At 35.8% G+C, this 19,154-nt stretch overlaps 1 protein-coding gene across 3 annotated transcripts in view; it reads right to left on the bottom strand.

Moving 5' to 3' along the window:
- The window catches only part of CPED1 (cadherin like and PC-esterase domain containing 1), a 296,363-nt gene that overhangs the window by 147,495 nt on the left and 129,714 nt on the right, over positions 1–19,154 (bottom strand). For all 3 annotated transcript variants that reach the window (XM_068549367.1, XM_068549369.1, XM_068549370.1), the window contains exons 9-15: positions 17,957–18,124; positions 16,635–16,739; positions 14,902–15,071; positions 11,195–11,265; positions 9,689–9,739; positions 5,250–5,436; positions 4,075–4,243 (exon numbers count right to left, since the gene is read on the bottom strand). In XM_068549367.1, the coding sequence (XP_068405468.1) occupies positions 4,075–4,243; positions 5,250–5,436; positions 9,689–9,739; positions 11,195–11,265; positions 14,902–15,071; positions 16,635–16,739; positions 17,957–18,124 (921 nt within the window). The remainder of the gene's footprint in view (positions 1–4,074; positions 4,244–5,249; positions 5,437–9,688; positions 9,740–11,194; positions 11,266–14,901; positions 15,072–16,634; positions 16,740–17,956; positions 18,125–19,154) is intronic.

Genomic DNA, 19,154 nt, shown 5'->3' with positions numbered 1-19,154 from the left:
TTGCTGGGGAGAATAATCTTGGTTGTAACCTTTTCCCTTTCATCAATTTAAATATGTCCTGCCACTACCTTCTGGCTTGCAGAGTTTCTGCTGAAAGATCAGTTGTTAACTTTATGGGGATTCCCTTGTATGTTATTTGTTGCTTTTCCCTTGCTGCTTTTAATATTATTTCTTTGTACTTAATTTTTGATAGTTTGATTAATATGTGTCTTGGCGTTTTCTCCTTGGATTTATCCAGTATGGGACTCTCTGTGCTTCCTGGACTTGATTAACTATTTCCTTTCCCATATTAGGGAAGTTTTCAACTATAATCTCTTCAAATATTTTCTCAGTCCCTTTCTTTTTCTCTTCTTCTTCTGGGACCCCTACAATTAGAACGTTGGTGCGTTTAATGCTGTCCCAGAGGTCTCTGAGACTATCCTCAATTCCTTTCATTCTTTTTTCTTTATTCTGCTCTGCAGTAGTTATTTCCACTATTTTATCTTCCAGGTCACTTATCCGTTCTTCTGCCTCAGTTATTCTGCTATTGATTCATTCTAGAGAATTTCTAATTTCATTTATTGTGTTGTTCATCACTGTTCGCTTGCTCTTTAGTTCTTCTAGGTCCTTGTTAAACGTTTCTTGTATTTTCTACATTCTATTTCCAAGATTTTGGATCATCTTTACTATCATTACTCTGAATTCTCTTTCACGTAGACTGCGTATTTTCTCTTCATTTGTTTGGTCTGGTGGAGTTTTACCTTGCTCCTTCATCTGCTGTGTGTGTTTCTCTGTCTTCTCATTTGGCTTAACTTGCTGTGTTTGGGGTCTCCTTTTCGCAGGCTGCAAGTTTGTAGTTCCTGTTGTTTTTGGTGTCTGCCCCCAGTGGGTAAGGTTGGTTCAGTGGCTTGTGTAGGCTTCCTGGTGGAGGGGACTGATGCCTGTGTTCTGGTGGATGAGGCTGGATCTTGTCTTTCTGGTGGGCATGACCGCATCCGGTGGTGTGTTTTGGGGTGTCTGTGACCTTATTATGATTTTAGGCAGCCTCTCTGCTAATGGGTGGGGTCGTGTTCCTGTCTTGCTAGTTGTTTGGCATAGGGTGTCCAGCACTGTAGCTTGCTGGTAGTTGAGTGTAGCTGGGTCTTTGCGTTGAGATGGAGATCTCTGGGAGAGCTTTTGCCATTTGATATTACATGGAACTGGGAGGTCTCTGGTGAACCAATGTCCTGAACTCGGCTCTCCCACCTCAGAGGCACGACCCTGACACCTGGTTGGAGCACCAAGACCCTGTCAGCCACACAGCTCAGAAGAAAAGGGAGAAAAAAAGAAGGAAAGAAAGAAAAAATAAAATAAAATAAAATAAAGTTATTAAAATAAAAAATTAAAAAAATTAAAAAGTAATAAAAAAAGAAGAAAAAAAAAAGGAAAGAAGAGAGCAACCAAACCAAAAAACAAATCCACCAATAACAAGCGCTAAAAACTGTATTAAAGAAAACAAAAACAAAAAACGGACAGACAGATCCTAGGTCAAATGGTAAAAGCAAAGCTATACAGACAAAATCACACAAAGTAGCATACACATTCAAACTCACAAAAAGAGAAAAAGGAAAAAATATATATATATATCTATATATATATAAAGAAAAAAAGGAAGAGAGCAACAAAATCAATAAACAAATCTACCAATGATAATAAACTCTAAACACTAAACTAAGATAAACATAAAACCAGAAACCAGTCAGTCGCATACAGCAAACCCCAAGTCTACAGCTGCTCCCAAAGTCCACTGCCTCAATTTTAGGATGATTTGTTGTCTATTCAGGTATTCCACAGATGCAGGGTACATCAAGTTGATTGTGGAGATTTAATCCGCTGCTCCTGAGGCTGCTGGGAGAGGTTTCCCTTTCTCTTCTTTGTTCGCACAGCTCCCGGGGTTCAGCTTTGGATTTGGACCCGCCTCTGCGTGTAGTTCGCCTGAGGGCGTCTGTTCTTCGCTCAGACAGGACGGGGTTAAAGGAGCAGCTGATTCGGGGGCTCTGGCTCACTCAGGCCAGGGGGAGGGAGGGGTACGGATGCGGGGCAAGCCTGCGGCGGCAGAGGCCAGCGTGACGTTGCACCAGCCTGAGGCACACTGTGCGTTCTCCCGGGGAAGTTGTCCCTGGATCATGGGACCCCGGCAGTGGCGGGCTGCACAGGCTCCCGGGAGGGGAGGTGTGGAGAGTGACCTGTGCTTGCACACAGGCTTCTTGGTGGCTGCAGCAGCAGCCTTAGCGTCTCATGCCCGTCTCTGGGGTCCGCACTGATAGCCGCGGCTCGTGCCCGTCTCTGGAGCTCGTTTAGGCGGTGCTCTGAATCCCCTCCTCGCGCACCCGAAACAATGGTCTCTTGCCTCTTAGGCATGTCCAGACTTTTTCCCGGACTCCCTCCCGGCTAGCTGTGGCGCACTAGCTCCTTCAGGCTCTGTTCACACAGCCAACCCCAGTCCTCTCCCTGGGATCTGACCTCCGAAGCCCGAGCCTCAGCTCCCAGCCCCCGCCCGCCCCGGCGGGTGAGCAGACAAGCCTCTCGGGCTGGTGATTGCTGGTTGGCACTGATCCTCTGTGCGGGAATCTCTCCGCTTTGCCCTCCGCACCCCTGTGGCTGCGCTCTCCTCCGTGGCTCCGAAGCTCCCCCCTCCGCCACCGTCAGTCTCCGCCCGTGAAGGGGCTTCCTAGTGTGTGGAAACCTTTCCTCCTTCACAGCTCCCTCCCACTGGTGCAGGTCCCGTCCCTATTCTTTTGTCTCTGTTTTTTCTTTTTTCTTTTGCCCTACCCAGGTACATGGGGAGTTTCTTGCCTTTTGGGAGGTCTGAGGTCTTCTGCCAGCGTTCAGTAGGTGTTCTGTAGGAGTTGTTCCACATGTAGATGTATTTCTGATGTATTTGTGGGGAGGAAGGTGATCTCCACGTCTTCCTCCTCCGCCATCTTGAAGGTCTCCCCCTCCTATCTTTTTTTTAAGTACACCTACTAATATCTTTAAGAATAATGGTTCTGTCCTGCTTTAGACCAATCTATACACCACTGTGAAATTCCCTGTGAGATGGTGGTAGTTCATAAATCACAGGTGTATATTTTCTTGAAAAATAAAAATCTCAGCAATGAGTACCCTTACAAAATAGTGTTAAATTCTTGAGAAGAGATGAGATTGTGGTGGTGGTGCATAGAGGGGAGAGAACACTCTATATGGCCACTACATTTAAGAAAACATGGTATCCATCCTACTCACTGAGGCCCAGTCAGCCGTTTCTCTTTTTTATTAACCGTCTGTGGTTCATGCTCCCACTAGCATATCAATCACTGAGACACGACATAGGTGCAATTATTCTGTCTAAGTGGATTAGTAGATATGGTAAGAGTATCAATTACTACTTCCCTGGAATCACTTGTAGCCAGGGTGTATGATGTAGGCAAATATAGAAGGTTATACACAGACTCCTAAAAAATGAAAACACAGAAGAAAGAACCACCAAATAAGACAAAGTCTCTGGGTAATGTTCACCCTCCTCCAAAATCACCAGGGCTACAGAATGGTATGTGTTGCTCACTGGAGCAACTACAAACTTTAGAAATGATGAAGGTACAAGAAGTGAAGGCGAAATGTATCTACCCAAGGAAATTTAATTTCGTTCATCTGGTATCCCTTTTGTAAAATAGTTTCATAAATTTTCCTCTTATTCTTTAAAACAAACTCCACTGAATCTAGTTTAAAATTTCAAAGTAGTTCCAGGGACAAATCCAAGAAACACAGCACAATTTAAACAGGAAATGTAAAAGCAATTTCATAACTAAGTGCGAGTACTCAGACATTTTTTTCAATATTAACCACAATAAATCCACTGCACACTATAAGTGCAGGGAATAGCCACCACACTTAAAAGAAAATCACTCACAAAAAGGTATCTTAGATACCTGGCTGGTACTCTTTTTTGAAATGAGACCACAATTATTTGGATTTGAAAGCATCCACTTTTTTCTAATAATCTTCATTTGGCATTTTTCACCTGGGTTAAAGGATCACTCCCAATTCAACCCATGTGCAAATGTAAAATTCACTTACCTGCACAAAACCGCATGCTGTGAAGTCCTCAAACAAAGGCAGACTTGGACGGTCTTCTCTATAGATGGTGAGTTTGTATGTGATCAGGGTCTCACCTTGGACTGGAGATTCATCCACCACAAGCATTGAGATTTTGTTCATCCCTAAGCCCAGAGGGTAGTTGGCAAAGCTGGAGAGAGAATGAGAGAGAGAGACAACCCAAATTGATTCATACATCAGTATTTATTAAATGTATACAATTTTCATTAAAAACAGATAAGATCTGCACCATTTCATAAGAATCCTAAAATGTGAAAAAACTATTTTAACTTATGTTTCATTGTGCTTCGGTATACCAAGAGTTATCTTGCAGAGCTAGTCATGTCCCCTATCAATTACAGGGAAGGGGACTAATATTATTAACCACCTGTCAGGGTCATACATTATCCCATTTAATACTCACAACTCCATACAAAAACTATGATAGTCCCCGTTTTAAATATAGTAGAGTATGGTAGAGTCAGGGTTGGGACCCAGGTTGGCCTGACTTGAATCCTCTTTCCTTTCTATTACACTTTCTGAGCTCTCAGGAATGCTGGGTGCATTTCTTTCCCTACAACATAGGAAAATGAGTATATTTCTTGCCATGGACGTAGCATGTCATAAAATTCTATCTTCTGTTCAAATTATAAACCAAAGAGTTGATGACTCTCAAAAGAGTCAACAGAAAAAAATCCCATGAGACTAAGAAAGTTAGTGTTACTATGTCCACAAATTGTCACCAACATGTTTATTAAGTAATTAACATCTGAATCTTCAAAAACTTGAGGAGTTGGGTTGGGGTAGAGGAGGCTACTGTTCAGAAGGATGAACTCTTCAACTACCGAAACACATGAAGGTAACAATAAACTCAATTTTCCCCAAATGAGTCCTCTTTAATACTTTTCATACCACAAGATCCTCTCTTGTTACAACATTGTTACAAAGATTAAACAAAAAGATTGTTACTAGATCAGTAGAGCACTCATGTGTTCTTTTAAACCACATGGCACCTGTAAAGCAGAGGGATTTCACACCCTGGCAATCCCTCCAACAGATCTTGTGCCGCAGGTTTTCTGAACCATCTTCAAAGGTTGCTTCCAAGGTGTGCTTCCCGCTATGATGTCTCCCCTCAGCCCCCGTCAGCTCCTTCATACCTTGGTCCTGCCCGTTCCTGCAGGTACACCTTGCACTGACACTTAGAAGTCTCTGCTCCAATTGTCAGCGTTACCACATCAAATGGGACTTCAGAGTAATAATCTTTGATCTTTGAGTTAAATTCAGGATTTAGTTCCAAATGCGGATGTGTGAAGATCTGCTTGATATGACATTGTGCATCTTTATCTGTTTAAAAAAACAAAACAATGACAGAAACACACCTGTGGCATGGATAAATGTTTAAAAATCATATATGATTAAGGTTTTTAAAATTCTTTTGAATAACTTTAGTGATCACTGCTGATTTTCCATTTGGTCCTCTGGTCATAGTTGATTTGTGGCTTCAGCTGGGTTTTCTATTTGCCAAATTTTGTAGACCTTGCCTCATATAACAGTTGTTGACTTTAGTTGATATTTTTTGCTCAGCCTTTAAAAGTTTAAAGGCACAGAAGGTCAGAAAATGTCTCTCCAGTGGACTGATAACATTTCGTAACATTTACTGCATATATCAAGCAACTGTGTAAATGGGGGGGAGATGACTCTGTGGGGTGGTGACAGAAGGATACCAGCAGGGAATAAGGAAAATTTCTTGACGGGAAGTGTCATTAAACTGCCATTGGATTGATATGTAGCTTACAGTCAGGAGGGTGAGGCAAAGAACGTGAAATCCAATATCATGCCAAACAGTCAGACACAAGAACATGAGACCCCCTCCATACTCCGGCCACCTTAACCTAAGAAAGTACCCTAAAGTATAAGAAGGAAATGCTATCCTCTGCTCAACCCTGTTACAGAACCTAGCATATTATTTCATATAATTGATTCTAAGCCATTTAAAAAAAAGTGTTTCTATTTGATAACTCAATTTTTTGCAAAAGTATTTTAGTGAGAAAAAACTAAAAACATATTTCTAGGCACATACACCAGCCACTGCTAAACTATATTGTGTTCATATTTGAAATAAACAAATTACTCAAAAGCAAATGTTTTTCAAAGAAATATTAACAAGTATTTTGTGCCAGAAATACTTTTCAATAGTCAACAAAATACCAGTAAAGGTAAACATAGGAAATTCTATAAAAACCAGTAAAATGAAAATGTCTTCTGTTGCCTTTAAATAAGATGCTCAATGATGTTTAACACAGCGACAAAAAGATAACACCAGATTTGCCACAGGAAGCTATACACCTGCACTTAAAGAAAAGTCGATTATCCTGTTAACTGCTGTCTCTTCCTCTATTGTTATAGAGCTATCACAACGATTTTTCTAAAATCAAATCTGATGATTTGGCTTCAGTTCTTTAACAGTTTCTCATCACGTCCAGAAGCTAGGCCAAGCTCCCAATAAAGCTTACAAGGCATCTCATAACCACTTCCTTGGTTCTCCTTCCCATCTCCCATCACATCCTGGACTTTGTGATTCAATACCAAAAGTTTTATATTTCTTTGCCAGACATGGAGACAGATGCATCACCAAATCCATGGCAATGAATACCACCAACTTTATAGGTGTTTCATTCTAGTTCTGAGGACTAGGTGTCAGCTTAATTCCCATCGTGCCCTAAAATAATGAAAGTGAATAAATGTGTGTATTTCTGACCCACATTCTAGGATAGTTTTCTCAGCTGGTCAAAGAAAAAACTACTCTGGTACAAATTAGGAACAATAATAATACAATAGATATATTGTAATTTCATTGCAGGGAAAAGTCAATAAAAATTAGTCAATTTGGTTGAATAACTCAGTGAATTAGGTAAATATCTGCTTGATTGATATTACTTGTTACGAAAGATTCTATCTGGGTGACAGATGTAGGTGGACTTCATCTATAATTTCAATAATCCTACCAGCTCCTAAAATTTTTTATAATAAAAGAGAACAAATGAAAGAATAAGGGCGAGACTGTATTATTAGATTTAATCTTGAAAAGGACCATAGCTTTTCATTTGAATTCAACCACTTATTAATAACACATTCATTTTTTCATCAAAGATTTTTTTTTTCTGGCATAGTCTATGTTCAAGGCACTGAGATAAGCACAGTAAAAACAGGTTATTTCTGGTCATGAGATCTGATTCAAATGGAGACTGTGAACCCAATCTAACACTTTAAACAAGCTGGAGTTCAGGGGCATGGAATGTGCTTTCAAAAGCACCATTTCTTAGGCAGAAAGGGAATATAAATACGTGCGCTACACTTTTATGCTCAGAACCAGTTAGATGAGTAACAAGGTGGAAGATTTTTTTCAAAATAGTAATCATAGGAAATGTACTGATACTTTAACTTTATATATTTTTATAAAATAGTCACTGAGAGTTAATTTCCTTGCAGTTTATACTTTCACTTAACAGTGAACATTTTCAATGGGGCCTGCCCATTAAAACACTGAAACTCAGCCCTAAATGAAAGAAAATGTGTAATCATTCTCTTAAGCAAGACTTTAGCAAGTGCTTGTTTTTGGTTTCATCAGAGACTCTTCACCTCTGGCTTATGTACTGCATCCTAGACCCCTGCTTGAAAGCTGATTTTGTCCTGACATCATCTTCAACTGAATCATCAGTGGTGCTGCCTACAAACACCTGGTGTTTCCTTGGCATCTTTCCCAGTCCAGTCCCAACTTGTCTCAGGCCAGCTTACCTTAGCTCTGCAGAGAACCCACTGTGAGGTAAGGTGGTAGCAGGCTGCTTAACGTATTTGGCAAGTATATATGGGAAAGCTGTTTGAAGTCTTGGTTGCTTTTAATGGATTTCTTTTAACCGCAGAATTTTGTTGCCCTCTTGAGGGATAATCATAACTCATATTAAACACAAAAACAGCCTAGACACTGAAAGATAATCCCACTTGTTCTAAGGCATCGAGTTATTTTTTAAAATCTTTTACCATAAAAATAGTAAGATTAATTTTGAAGACCCAGGTAGGTCTAGTTTTTAATCAACATAAAAATATGAACAAAGTTGAAGAGCTTATTTAACGTGTTTGTATCCTCTACCCTATGCTACCTGAAAACTAAAAAAAAAAAAAGATTAATTTGTACAATTGTTCCTCTTATAAATGAGAAAACAAAAGATCAAAGAGGTGAAGTGGCTTTCCTGATCTAACCCAGAGCCTGGCACACTAGACCCTCAACAAATGTTCATTCTAATCTTGCTCCTAGTTTTCTCAAAATTAGTCCTTTTCTCACTACACACTGGGTACCAGTCTCCCAAGAGAACTGAGTAGCATGTATTTTTCTAGAAGTGGGAGATTGGATGATAAATGCAGAGAGGGAATGGTGTAAGTACATCTTACTTTTTCCTGATTAGCAGTACTTTATTCAAAATGCTATTTTTTTTAATTGGATGTATTTGTTGATTCTGTTAAACCACATTATTGTATCACCTCTCAGCCTATCGTGACTTTAATGATAGTGTTAAAACACAGTGAATGAATTAAATTGCATTTTAGAAGAGACAAATTAGATTTATTAAATTAGAAGACTTTTATTTATCATAAATTAGATCTTAGTCCATAAATTTTATTGTTTTCACCTTTAATGTTTTATCAGAATAGATTTTTTTGTGAAAGGCTAAATTTTCTGTGTATGTTTCAGCACCAATTATATATATATATATATATATATATATATATACACACACATATATATGTTAAAAAGGTATACACTGCCAAAAAACAAACCTGATAAACAGAATTCTTATTTTTCCATCATATTATTATAGGATATTAAGATAATACATGAGCCTTGGACAAAGAATCTGAAGACCCAGTTTCATGATCCAGCTCATGCATTTAATAGCACTGTGATCTTGGAAAAGTCAGTAAGATTCCCTAGAATGATATATTTGCAAGACCACTGGAATAATACTGACCAGAGTGAAGAAAATTATTTAAAATTTTAAAAATCTATATAATACTTAAAATGTATTACTATTATATATGTATTTATATTTTGATTATACCTTGGTAAAAAAAATTCATGAATTTTAAGAAAAGAAATTGAAATTTGGCTTAAAAACTCTCAATTGTTATAAAGAAAACTCAAATCAAGTACTATCCATTATATCAACAATCTGGGAGAAAAGGATCACTGTTGGGTGGTGAGAGTCCTAAAAATCAATATATAGAGGAGATGCCAAGCTCTTCCATTTGAGAGTCCCTAAGGCAAAGCATTAGCACCATTAGGGCCCCTAAAAATAAGTTTGGAAGTTACTGTCATTAAACAAGTTACTGTCTTTAAATACAAAAACATAATATTTCATTTTCAAAAATGGAAAATTAAAAATCTTTTTATACAAAAGTAGCAAATATGAACTCATTCAGAAATCTCATAACTTCTGAAAATTTACATAAAATACATTATCAGCCTAAAGATGCCCCAATATGATGATTTATTCAACCTAACTGTTGATTATGATTCTGAAGCACTTTCATTGGAACTCACCATTAATGCAATGTATTTCTTTGGTTTCATTAATAATTTGTGGAACTGCAGCTAAAAAAAGAAATGTAAATTAAAAAATGAAACTATTAATCAAAATAAAAAGAATACATATTCAGGTATCTGAAACTCAGGATAATTTAATAAAACACATATTTTATTATTTAATTTTTATTACATCAGAAAGCACTTCTAAGTTAAACTGAAAGCTACAGTAAAACAAAAGAAGCTATTTGGTTCAAATTGCAGAAAAATGATTATTTCAAATAAGAAAATATTAAGGGAGAAAAATGAATGGTCTAAATGCCATCTATTGCTTGAAGTTGATCTATCAGAATTCCTCCAGTTCTATGATCTTATGGCTATAATTTCTCAAATCATTAGAATTACATAAATTCCATCCAGTTGGTTCCACTGATATTTACTTTGTTTCTAAATTCAACCAAACATTTATCTAAAAAACTCCTTAATAAATACCAATGGGACAAATGAGTGAATAAAAACAGAGTGCTTAAAGAAATCATTTAGAGAAGAAAAAAATGGTGGGAGAGAGAAAGACGATCAGAACAGCAGTTTAACATCAGTTCTTCCCTGATCTTATTGATTCATTTTATTATCAAACTTTAGCATGCCTCAGAATCATCTGAAGGGCTTGTTGAAATAAAGAACACTGGGCCTTACACCCAGAGACTCTGATTCAGTAGATGTGAATTTTCCAAGCTTCCCAGATGGTGCTGATGTTGTTGGTTCAGGGGCCACACACCCAGAACCACTACATTGGATTAAACCTTGATTTGTAGTAGGAAAACTTCGATTTTTTAAAAAAAATGTAGACACATGTACTTCTTTTCATTTTTTCTTCTGAAAATTAGAAACATTTCCTTTTCACGTGACATAAAGCTCAGATGTTCTTTAGAAGGAAAAAAACTGAAAATTGACATAAGCTTAAGAGAGAAAATCAAAATCGCCATTAATTTTCCTTAAGGTCCATATTGCTTGTAGCCAATTGTTTCATTTAATAATATATCTTAAACATCTTTCATGTATAACTATTTTCCCACAATATTAGAATGGCTTTATAGTAATTTAGCTTAATCCAATCCACTATTATTGCAATAATGGTAGTTGCTATTTTTTTCATTTATTAGTAATTTATGTAATTAAATTTTTGTGTACATTCTTAATTATTTCCTTAAAATGAATATCTGGAAGTGAAATTTCTGGTACGTAAGAATAACTTTTAAAGCTTTTCTTACATGTTGTTAAATGGCCCCTTAAGAAAGATTGTTCTAATTTATACACCCACCAGCAACATGAGAATACTCATTTTCCTACACTCTTCCCAACTCTATTATCTTTAAGAGGAAAAATCTTTCCAAATTTGAGGGAAAACAGCATTTTCCAGTTTAATTTTCATTTTTGATTGCTAATAAAGCTAAACATTTTTTATGTTTTTGGCCACACAATACTTGTTTTTCATGTAGAAAGAAGTGGGACTACATCCTTTACCTTTTTTATTTTCAATTGCATTAACTGATACTTGTGGTTTGTTCATGTTCTCATCCTCTGCAAAAGAATTCCTGTGAATGCAATATCAAACAACTCTGGATCAATGCACTGAACAAAATTCATGGAAATTACATCTAACACACTATCTTTTTTCCTGTGTGTGAGCACAGTTATTTTGATGAACACAAAGGAAAACTTTCTGGATTTCATTCCTCAAAACTGGCAATCTTGTCTCAAGTGAGGTGGTTGGAAATCTCATCATCTCTAATCAGCAGAAGCACATTTGAAGAAAACCAGGGCAAAAAGTCACTCTTTGGTCCAAAAGGGAACAATCTCTGATAGCCTAGGTCCAACAGAAGTGATTCAGAAACACACATTCCTATTGGAATCTGTTTGGCTAAAATTACAAAGTCTTGAAGCAAGAAGCCTTGGAAACTCTGAGACACAGACTGAGAAGAACATCCATATAATCTAAGAAATTGAAGCGTACCATGCAGAAAGTGACCTGTCCTGCCAAGGATTCTATCCTTAAACTCTGATGAACAGGAATGAATTTTAAGGGTTAGTTATATCTTGGTGTGTTTGCCTCATATTTCTGTTGTATAAATGCTCAGCCAGATTGGCCTTTAAATCCTCAAATTTGGGACCAAAGTAATCTAAGTTGCAGACAGAAAAATTGCTGGTCCTGATGATAGAGAATACTGGACAGGATGTGACTTGACTTTACTGTGCTGGGTTGTGCGGCTCCATTTCTACTCCAGAGAAACAGAGATAACAATATTGGCCTTACTTCACAGGGATGCTATGAAGATTCAATCAAACGCTCTGTGTTAAATTACATTTTATAAAGATTTATTGTTCCAGATATTGTACTGTACTAGTAGAGATGAATAAGGCATTTCCAATTCCCTTAAAATATAAACATCAGATAGGAAATTAAGAAGCATCAAGGAACTAAAACTATAGTTAATGTTGGAAGGTGTGATAATTTTATTGCAGTTTTATTTTTAAAGTCTTTTTTTCCCTTTAGTATATGCAATGATGTAATCAGGGGTGAAAAATTATGATGTCTAGGACTTTAAAATACGTTCCTCCTCCGAGGAATGAAGAAATAGATAAAGCAAGCACGGGGTGAGATACGTTTACTTGAAGTTTGAGTGCCAGGCCAAGGTAAAAAAAAAAAATCTCTGATTTCATATGAAGTAAACACTCTAAGCAAAGCTCATAAAAGATACAACCCTGAAATGCATGTAAACTGAATCTTAGAAATGTTACTACCTTAATGGAACGGGATGCTTTGTATGTTAACTCATCCCACAAGTGATTTCTTGTGTAATTTTGTGAATAACTTATTTGTTTTGAAAATGTGTATTTTCATGGAAAGCATGTGATTAGAGCAAATTACACTTGCTACTTTATTTCCAGTAAAGTGAAAATCAGCAGAGAGTACACACACATTGATTTTAGTGTTTTCATTCCGTTCAGATTTCCACTAAGTCTGTTGGGACCTCTGGATTCTGAGCCTCAGGGCACAGACATAAGTGTCACTTTTTCTAAATGTTGCTTTTTTGACTTTATTTCTCCTCACCTTGTTGCTATAAGCAGATGATCTTTATTTAAAAGGGTGGAGGAAGGCATTAAACCCCACAGATAGTACAGGTATGTAAAATTGGCTTTTTTGGTATGAAAAACTGCAGATGACCATTGTGAAGATAAGGGCAATTATGAATGACTACGCGTGATCTTCAACTCAAGTAGCTGCGTGGCTTGAGCAAATAACCCATCTTCTCAGCACCTCAGTTTCCTCATCTGGAAAATGTGTATCATATGCATCCTCCGTGTAATACAGCATGAATGATAATTAAATATATATACACTCACTTGTAAACTTGAAGATAATTAGAATTGAGTATTCTTTCTTAAAATGTTCTAGAAACAATTTATGTAATTGCTTCTTGATAAAGACTTCAAGTTTACTTATCTTAGTGTTAACTTAGATAAAGCTTTCATACTTATCTTGATTTTCCTATAAATGAAAGAAAAATATATACCCCATTTGTCGATGCTAAAGTGACTTTTGGATGGTATAGCAACAGGAAACCGAAAGTATATTAATATTTACTACCTATCTGCTCTGCAGCACACCACACACTATGCAGTACATGATGGAGGTTATCTTATGCAATCTTGAAACAATACTTGGTAGGTGGTATAATCCATATTTTACAGGTATGGAAACTGAGACTCAGAGGAAAATCTTACCTGCTGTAATTAATAAACTCTAGAGTTGGGATTTTTGAATCCAAGTCTGTCTGATTCAAAAACGTCCTGACTTTTTCTAACTATATTTAACACTGACCTTTAGTAAATTTCACTGTTGGAAGGAATCAGTTAGGGTTAGAATTAGGCTTAAATTCAATATTCTGAATTTAAGTCAATTGCTTAACCTTATAACAAATGTGGACCTTGAGACAAATTTCGGGAATAAACTTTCCAAAGTTTGCATATCTCAAGGGAACTTACCCAAAGTTAAAAACCATACTTAAATAGACTCCTTGGTAAATCAAGTCTGCTCTTCCCTCATCGACAATGGCAAAAGAGACAGTCTTGGATTGAGTGAGTGCAAAGAACAAACAAAGGGACAGTAGGCTGTATTATTTAAAACCTAATTTTCAAACAAACAAACAAAACCTTCTATCAATCCTATTATTTCGGAGTACTGAGGGAATAAGGCCAACTGCATAAAGATGTGGCAATTAAAGTGAGTTCTGGTCCTGGGAGATGTCCTGTGAATTCTTTGAATGTGTGATTATTTGTATTTTTGAACTATTAAAACAAAGTTTCTTATAGGACTGTTTTCACTGTCTCCTGAGGCAGAAGGAAATGAAGGACAAGTCAGTAGAATTGAGGCTGTTCGTGAGGGTAACTTCAGAGACATTGATGACCATGCACGGCCATCTAGGCTTTCATTCCCTTAGGAGGTCAGGTTTACTTGTTTTCCTGGCAATAGACAAGTCAAATACTCACTTACTCCTATCATATAAAAGGGAAGCAGACTTAGCTGGCACCACAGGCACTGCCCCTTCCCCTGGCAACTGGGGGTGTTACTATGTTCACTGGCCCAGCAACCCTCTTATTCACTCATTACTACCCCTCATTAGAATGGAAGTGGACAGAGGAGGCCAAGGACCTTTTCTCCTGGCCGAATGCTTCTCTCTGAGATTCCATCTTCTAAAAAAAAGTTCTAATCTTGCGGTAGAGACAGACATATTTATAAATTTGGATAGGTTTTGCCTAGAATAAAGTCATGCCTCAAAAACTCCAAATGAATGCTCATACCGTCTCGGGCTCCACTCTGACTGATGGTTCATAAAACAAATCTCACCTAATTCTTTCTGTCTGATGCTCCCGTAATTCAAGGATATATATCACAGGATGAAACTAGCTTGAAACTTTTAATTTTAAACATGACTCTTGAATGGAGTCAAGTCCTGATGGTTTGAAAAACTGTTGGATATATTTTTGTTACAGTGTTTGAAGACCACTAGAATCATTATGGTTTCAATGTTTTAAAGAAGCTTATTTTCCAGAGCATGAATTTTTGGACACACTTCTTTTTGTTGCTTTCTTTAATGTAGGCAATGCCTTTTGAAATCAATCTTTAGAGATGTTTGGAGTTGCACAATTCAAATTTGTGGCTCTCTTACCATTCCAGCGGGTGTGGCTGTGCCTTTTTATTCAGGAGCTGAAATTGTTCAAATACATTTAAAAGAGACCAGTATTGGGTCAGGATGGAACCAGGTTTCCCCACAGGATTTGCCATATCATAAAATTCACGCATCAAAGATTGAAACCCAGGAGTAGTAGACGGGAAGAGCTGAGAAGGAATATTCGAAAGCAGAATATCAGAATAAGTTATGGAAAATAAAATGTAGTATTACTAGGAAAGGCCTTATATTTATTTATTCAGATATTTTAAAAATCAGATATTTATTTAAAATCCATTATCTGTACCATAATTTAATTTTCTGTGTTGCTGTCAAGGTATATGCCACTTTTTATAAGGAACTAATTTTGCTGATGTTTATACTTTCAAATGGGGTGAATTTTATTTCTCTTTTCATTGAAAGGAAATGGATATCTGCTTTCTATAGATACCTGAAAACAGCTGAATAACAGAGTGAGTCAGGTAGCAGGAAAAATGAGGAGAGATCCTCTTGGGTTACAAGTGTCTTACAAATGTCAGGGTGAGAGATATTAATCCTACCCCCCCAAAAAAACTATGGTTATCCTCTTTCTACTCTGAGAGTCAGGAAATTAGTGTTTGCCCTTTCTCCTACAAAATAATTCTTCTATTCTTCACATTGTGCCAAGAGATGTTCTTTACTTTCACAATACCTTAAATTGAAAATATTGACGGACGAAGGATGAAGCTAGGTCTCTGATTATCTTTGCATAGTATTGACCCAAACTGTCAATGAATGTAATACTTACTATATTTAAATTAATTAAAATAACCCATCAATTATGTTATCTTTGGAGTAATAAGCTTACTTTGAACCCTCTAAAATATGGAGCTAAATTATAAAAACAAGTGTCAAACCTTCACTAATTAATTTAGTAAGTTGGTTATAACTCATACAAGTAGCATCTGAATACACAGATTTTTTAAAGTAAAAAATAAATATTTTATTCAAACAGATTAATAATAAATTATTAGTAGACTTTTTAAAATGCTATTTTAAAGAGATATTTTGTATAAACAAATCTTAGGTAGAAAAATATGAATCCAATGTAATTTACCTATATAAGGGCAGAACTAGAAACAAAGCAAGTACTGAGCATGCACATGTATATGTAATAACTTATCCTTTGATATTGATCAATAACTTAACAGAATCCAGGAAAATACATAGAAAACAAAATAAATGCCATTTATATTTTTTGGCTGAAACCAGTAAAAGTTATTATAATTATTTACATTTTCCTTCTTTGGATTTTGCTATAGAGTTACAACAAATTAAGATTTAGGTAGTTTTAAAAAATATTATTGTTCTATTCAGTAATATTTACTTTTACACAAACGAAAAAGGGCATAATAAGCAGAAGGAAATTTTGGTTACATGTATATGTCCCAAAGCTAAAAGCAAACTTTTCTGGAAAAATGTTAGCATTTTCCCTTTAAGAACTATCAAATCCTGCCAGCTATACTAATTCCATATTCTTTCACCTTTAGTAAGTCATGTATTAACTGCAAACTCTTAAAGAATATGCATTCTGCTCATCTTAATATTTATATCTCTGAAAAGAAGAAGCTTACAAAGATTTCTATTCCTTAAAGAAATATCTTCACCTAGTTTTAAGTCAAAATCAAGTCTCTTATGGCTGATCTACTGTAATCTCAGTAATCAAGAGGAATCAAAGGTCACTTTTGTTTTACCAGTTGGAATTGTCCCAAACTCCTGAGTTCCTTTACGAAAGTCATAATTGAGTTAATCTCCTCTAAAGATAGGCATTGATTTAGTTCTTTTTGATAGTTTTCACTCTATAATAGGGGAGAAAAAACACAACTCTTAAGCAATTGCTACAAAGTCAAACCATGTTTAACACAATTCAAGAACCAAATTTTGAACTCCATAAACAGCTGGGCTAATTACTTCTAAATAATACATAATAACTTTAACTTGCCAAAATGATGTCAGAATATAAGAAAACTTCATATTTGAAATAGCTCAGTAATACTTTGGTAGTAAGGTTGGGAAATTGGGCCCAGAGGACAGAATGAGTGTGACAGTTTGGAAATGCAGGAAAAGTCCTTTTTTAGTCTTCAGGGTACAGAAGATCAGAGCAGCAAATTCACACGTGAACCTCACGTATGGGACATCACTATTTTCGAGTTTCACGGATTCTAGTAAACAGACTCACCCCCCCCATTTTCCTCACATTCATTTTTCATTATAATGCATCCCTTAGAGCAAAAGATACACATATTAGCATTCCCTCTGGGTCAAATGGTTCTAATGGTTTTAATGGCAATCCACTCACTAAGGAAGGGAAACAGGGAACTCTAGGAAGGAATCAATAAAATCATAGGGAAACAGCAGTCTATAATGTCATCTCTCTCAAAACCATCTCTCTGTAGAGCGTTGCTTGTTGGTGAGACCCTTCACATTCTACTTTTCCAAATTTTCCAAATAGGGTTTTAAAACTGAAAGATACATAGAAAACAATACTGTACCTAGTAACCTGTACAGATTTTTTTATGCATCAAGAAAACTTGTACTAACAGATCATAAAAATTAACCAATCTTACTCTGAAGCACTACTCCCTAATCATCAGCATCTATCTAACCAAAGATGTTAACCAGATGTGAGTGCTTTAAAAAAAATTAGTATTATAACTCTAGTCCCTTGATGTTAATCTAGAGCACTCACTGCTATTCTAACTGCCTCTAAAAGGTTCAGGTATTCCTTTTAAAGTATTTTATAATATGTAATATGTATTATTCATTATAATCACAAAATTTCCCTGGGAATTAGGGACTGCTTTACTTCATTTTCAACCCATAATTTCATCATAATCAGTCAGTCACATACTTAAGAGACATAAAAATAATATTGGTCGGAAAAATATTAAGAGGTTTATATAATGGATACAAATCAATTTCAAATGAATTATCAAGTTGCTTACTTGCACAGTAAAGAAAATGGCACTTTCCAAAAATGAAATAAACAGTTGTCAGTACAAAAATATGCACTTACCTTAAATATACCTGATCTATAAAGTCTCTGAAATATCTCAGAAAATATGGAAAGTGAAGATTCATTAGACAGGAGAAAATTGAAAGTGTCTTTTAAAAGGAATTCTTCTGTGTTTTGGTCCTCAAAATCCATATTATCATCATCTTGAAAATTTAAATGCTCATGCACCTGTGAAAGAGTAAAAGCACAGCAAATATTTTTCATTGACTTACTTTTAATGCAGTGAAATCACTCCTAAGACATGATTCATTTCCTGTTGGATTATAGATCAGAACTGACATCTAGTGGTCCTTTTGGAGGGCAACAGTTTTATAAAATCTAAGTAATGCTCTTTTGAAAATACGATTCTTTATAAGAACATTAACTGCTTTGTAAAATCAAATTAGTTTGTCTTGAAATTCTTTATTGTTGAAGACCTTGTGTTTATGGAAATAATATATAACATTTCTGAACAATAAATTTTAAAAATCATAATATAAACTATTAGATATGTGTGTAAAATAATGAATAAGTGACCATTAGAAGATGTAGATTCATAAAATTTCAAAATTTTAGAGATAAATCTTTGAACTATTCAGCCAAATGTCTGAGCCATATATAATGTAATCATTCTCCTTGTGTAATAGTTTGAAAACCAGTCATTACAGTATGAAGTCGAACTCTGGTTGCACATAATTTTATTTTGTTTCTCTTCATTTCTTCTCATCCCATAACCCAAGATAGCTTTCTATAGACTAATGCAATCAATTTTAAAATCTTCTTGCCACTAAGGGCTATTTTAGATTAAAAATATGCTGGAGGAGATGATCTGAATGAGTTAATTTAATTTAAGAGGAAGTAAAAGAATCAGAGTGTACAAAAAACACTCTTACATTTCCATATATTTATACAAATATTGAAAACAAATATTTCAAAAATTCCTATGGCTTTTAAAATTAAAATATAGGCCAATTTTAAACTCAATATCTATATGTAAAGAATAAAAGAGTTACCTTTTTTATAAACCCATATGAATAAGCTAGGTTACCTGCTATTTTCTATTATCTAAATGTCTGTTTTCCTGCATTAACACATACTTAGCTTTATTCCACATTTATTTCATAAACAGTGGTTGAACCACAAAAAAAATCCATATTTGTTCAACAGGGATGCAGAGTGGGTATTGTAACTCAAATCAGAGACTCTCCATATGCTAGTT

This window comes from Eschrichtius robustus, chromosome 8 (assembly GCF_028021215.1).
Source record: "Eschrichtius robustus isolate mEscRob2 chromosome 8, mEscRob2.pri, whole genome shotgun sequence".
Lineage (NCBI taxonomy): Eukaryota > Metazoa > Chordata > Mammalia > Artiodactyla > Eschrichtiidae > Eschrichtius > Eschrichtius robustus.
Note: the sequence above shows the minus strand (reverse complement) of the source record. Positions and strands in the feature narration are given on the sequence as shown.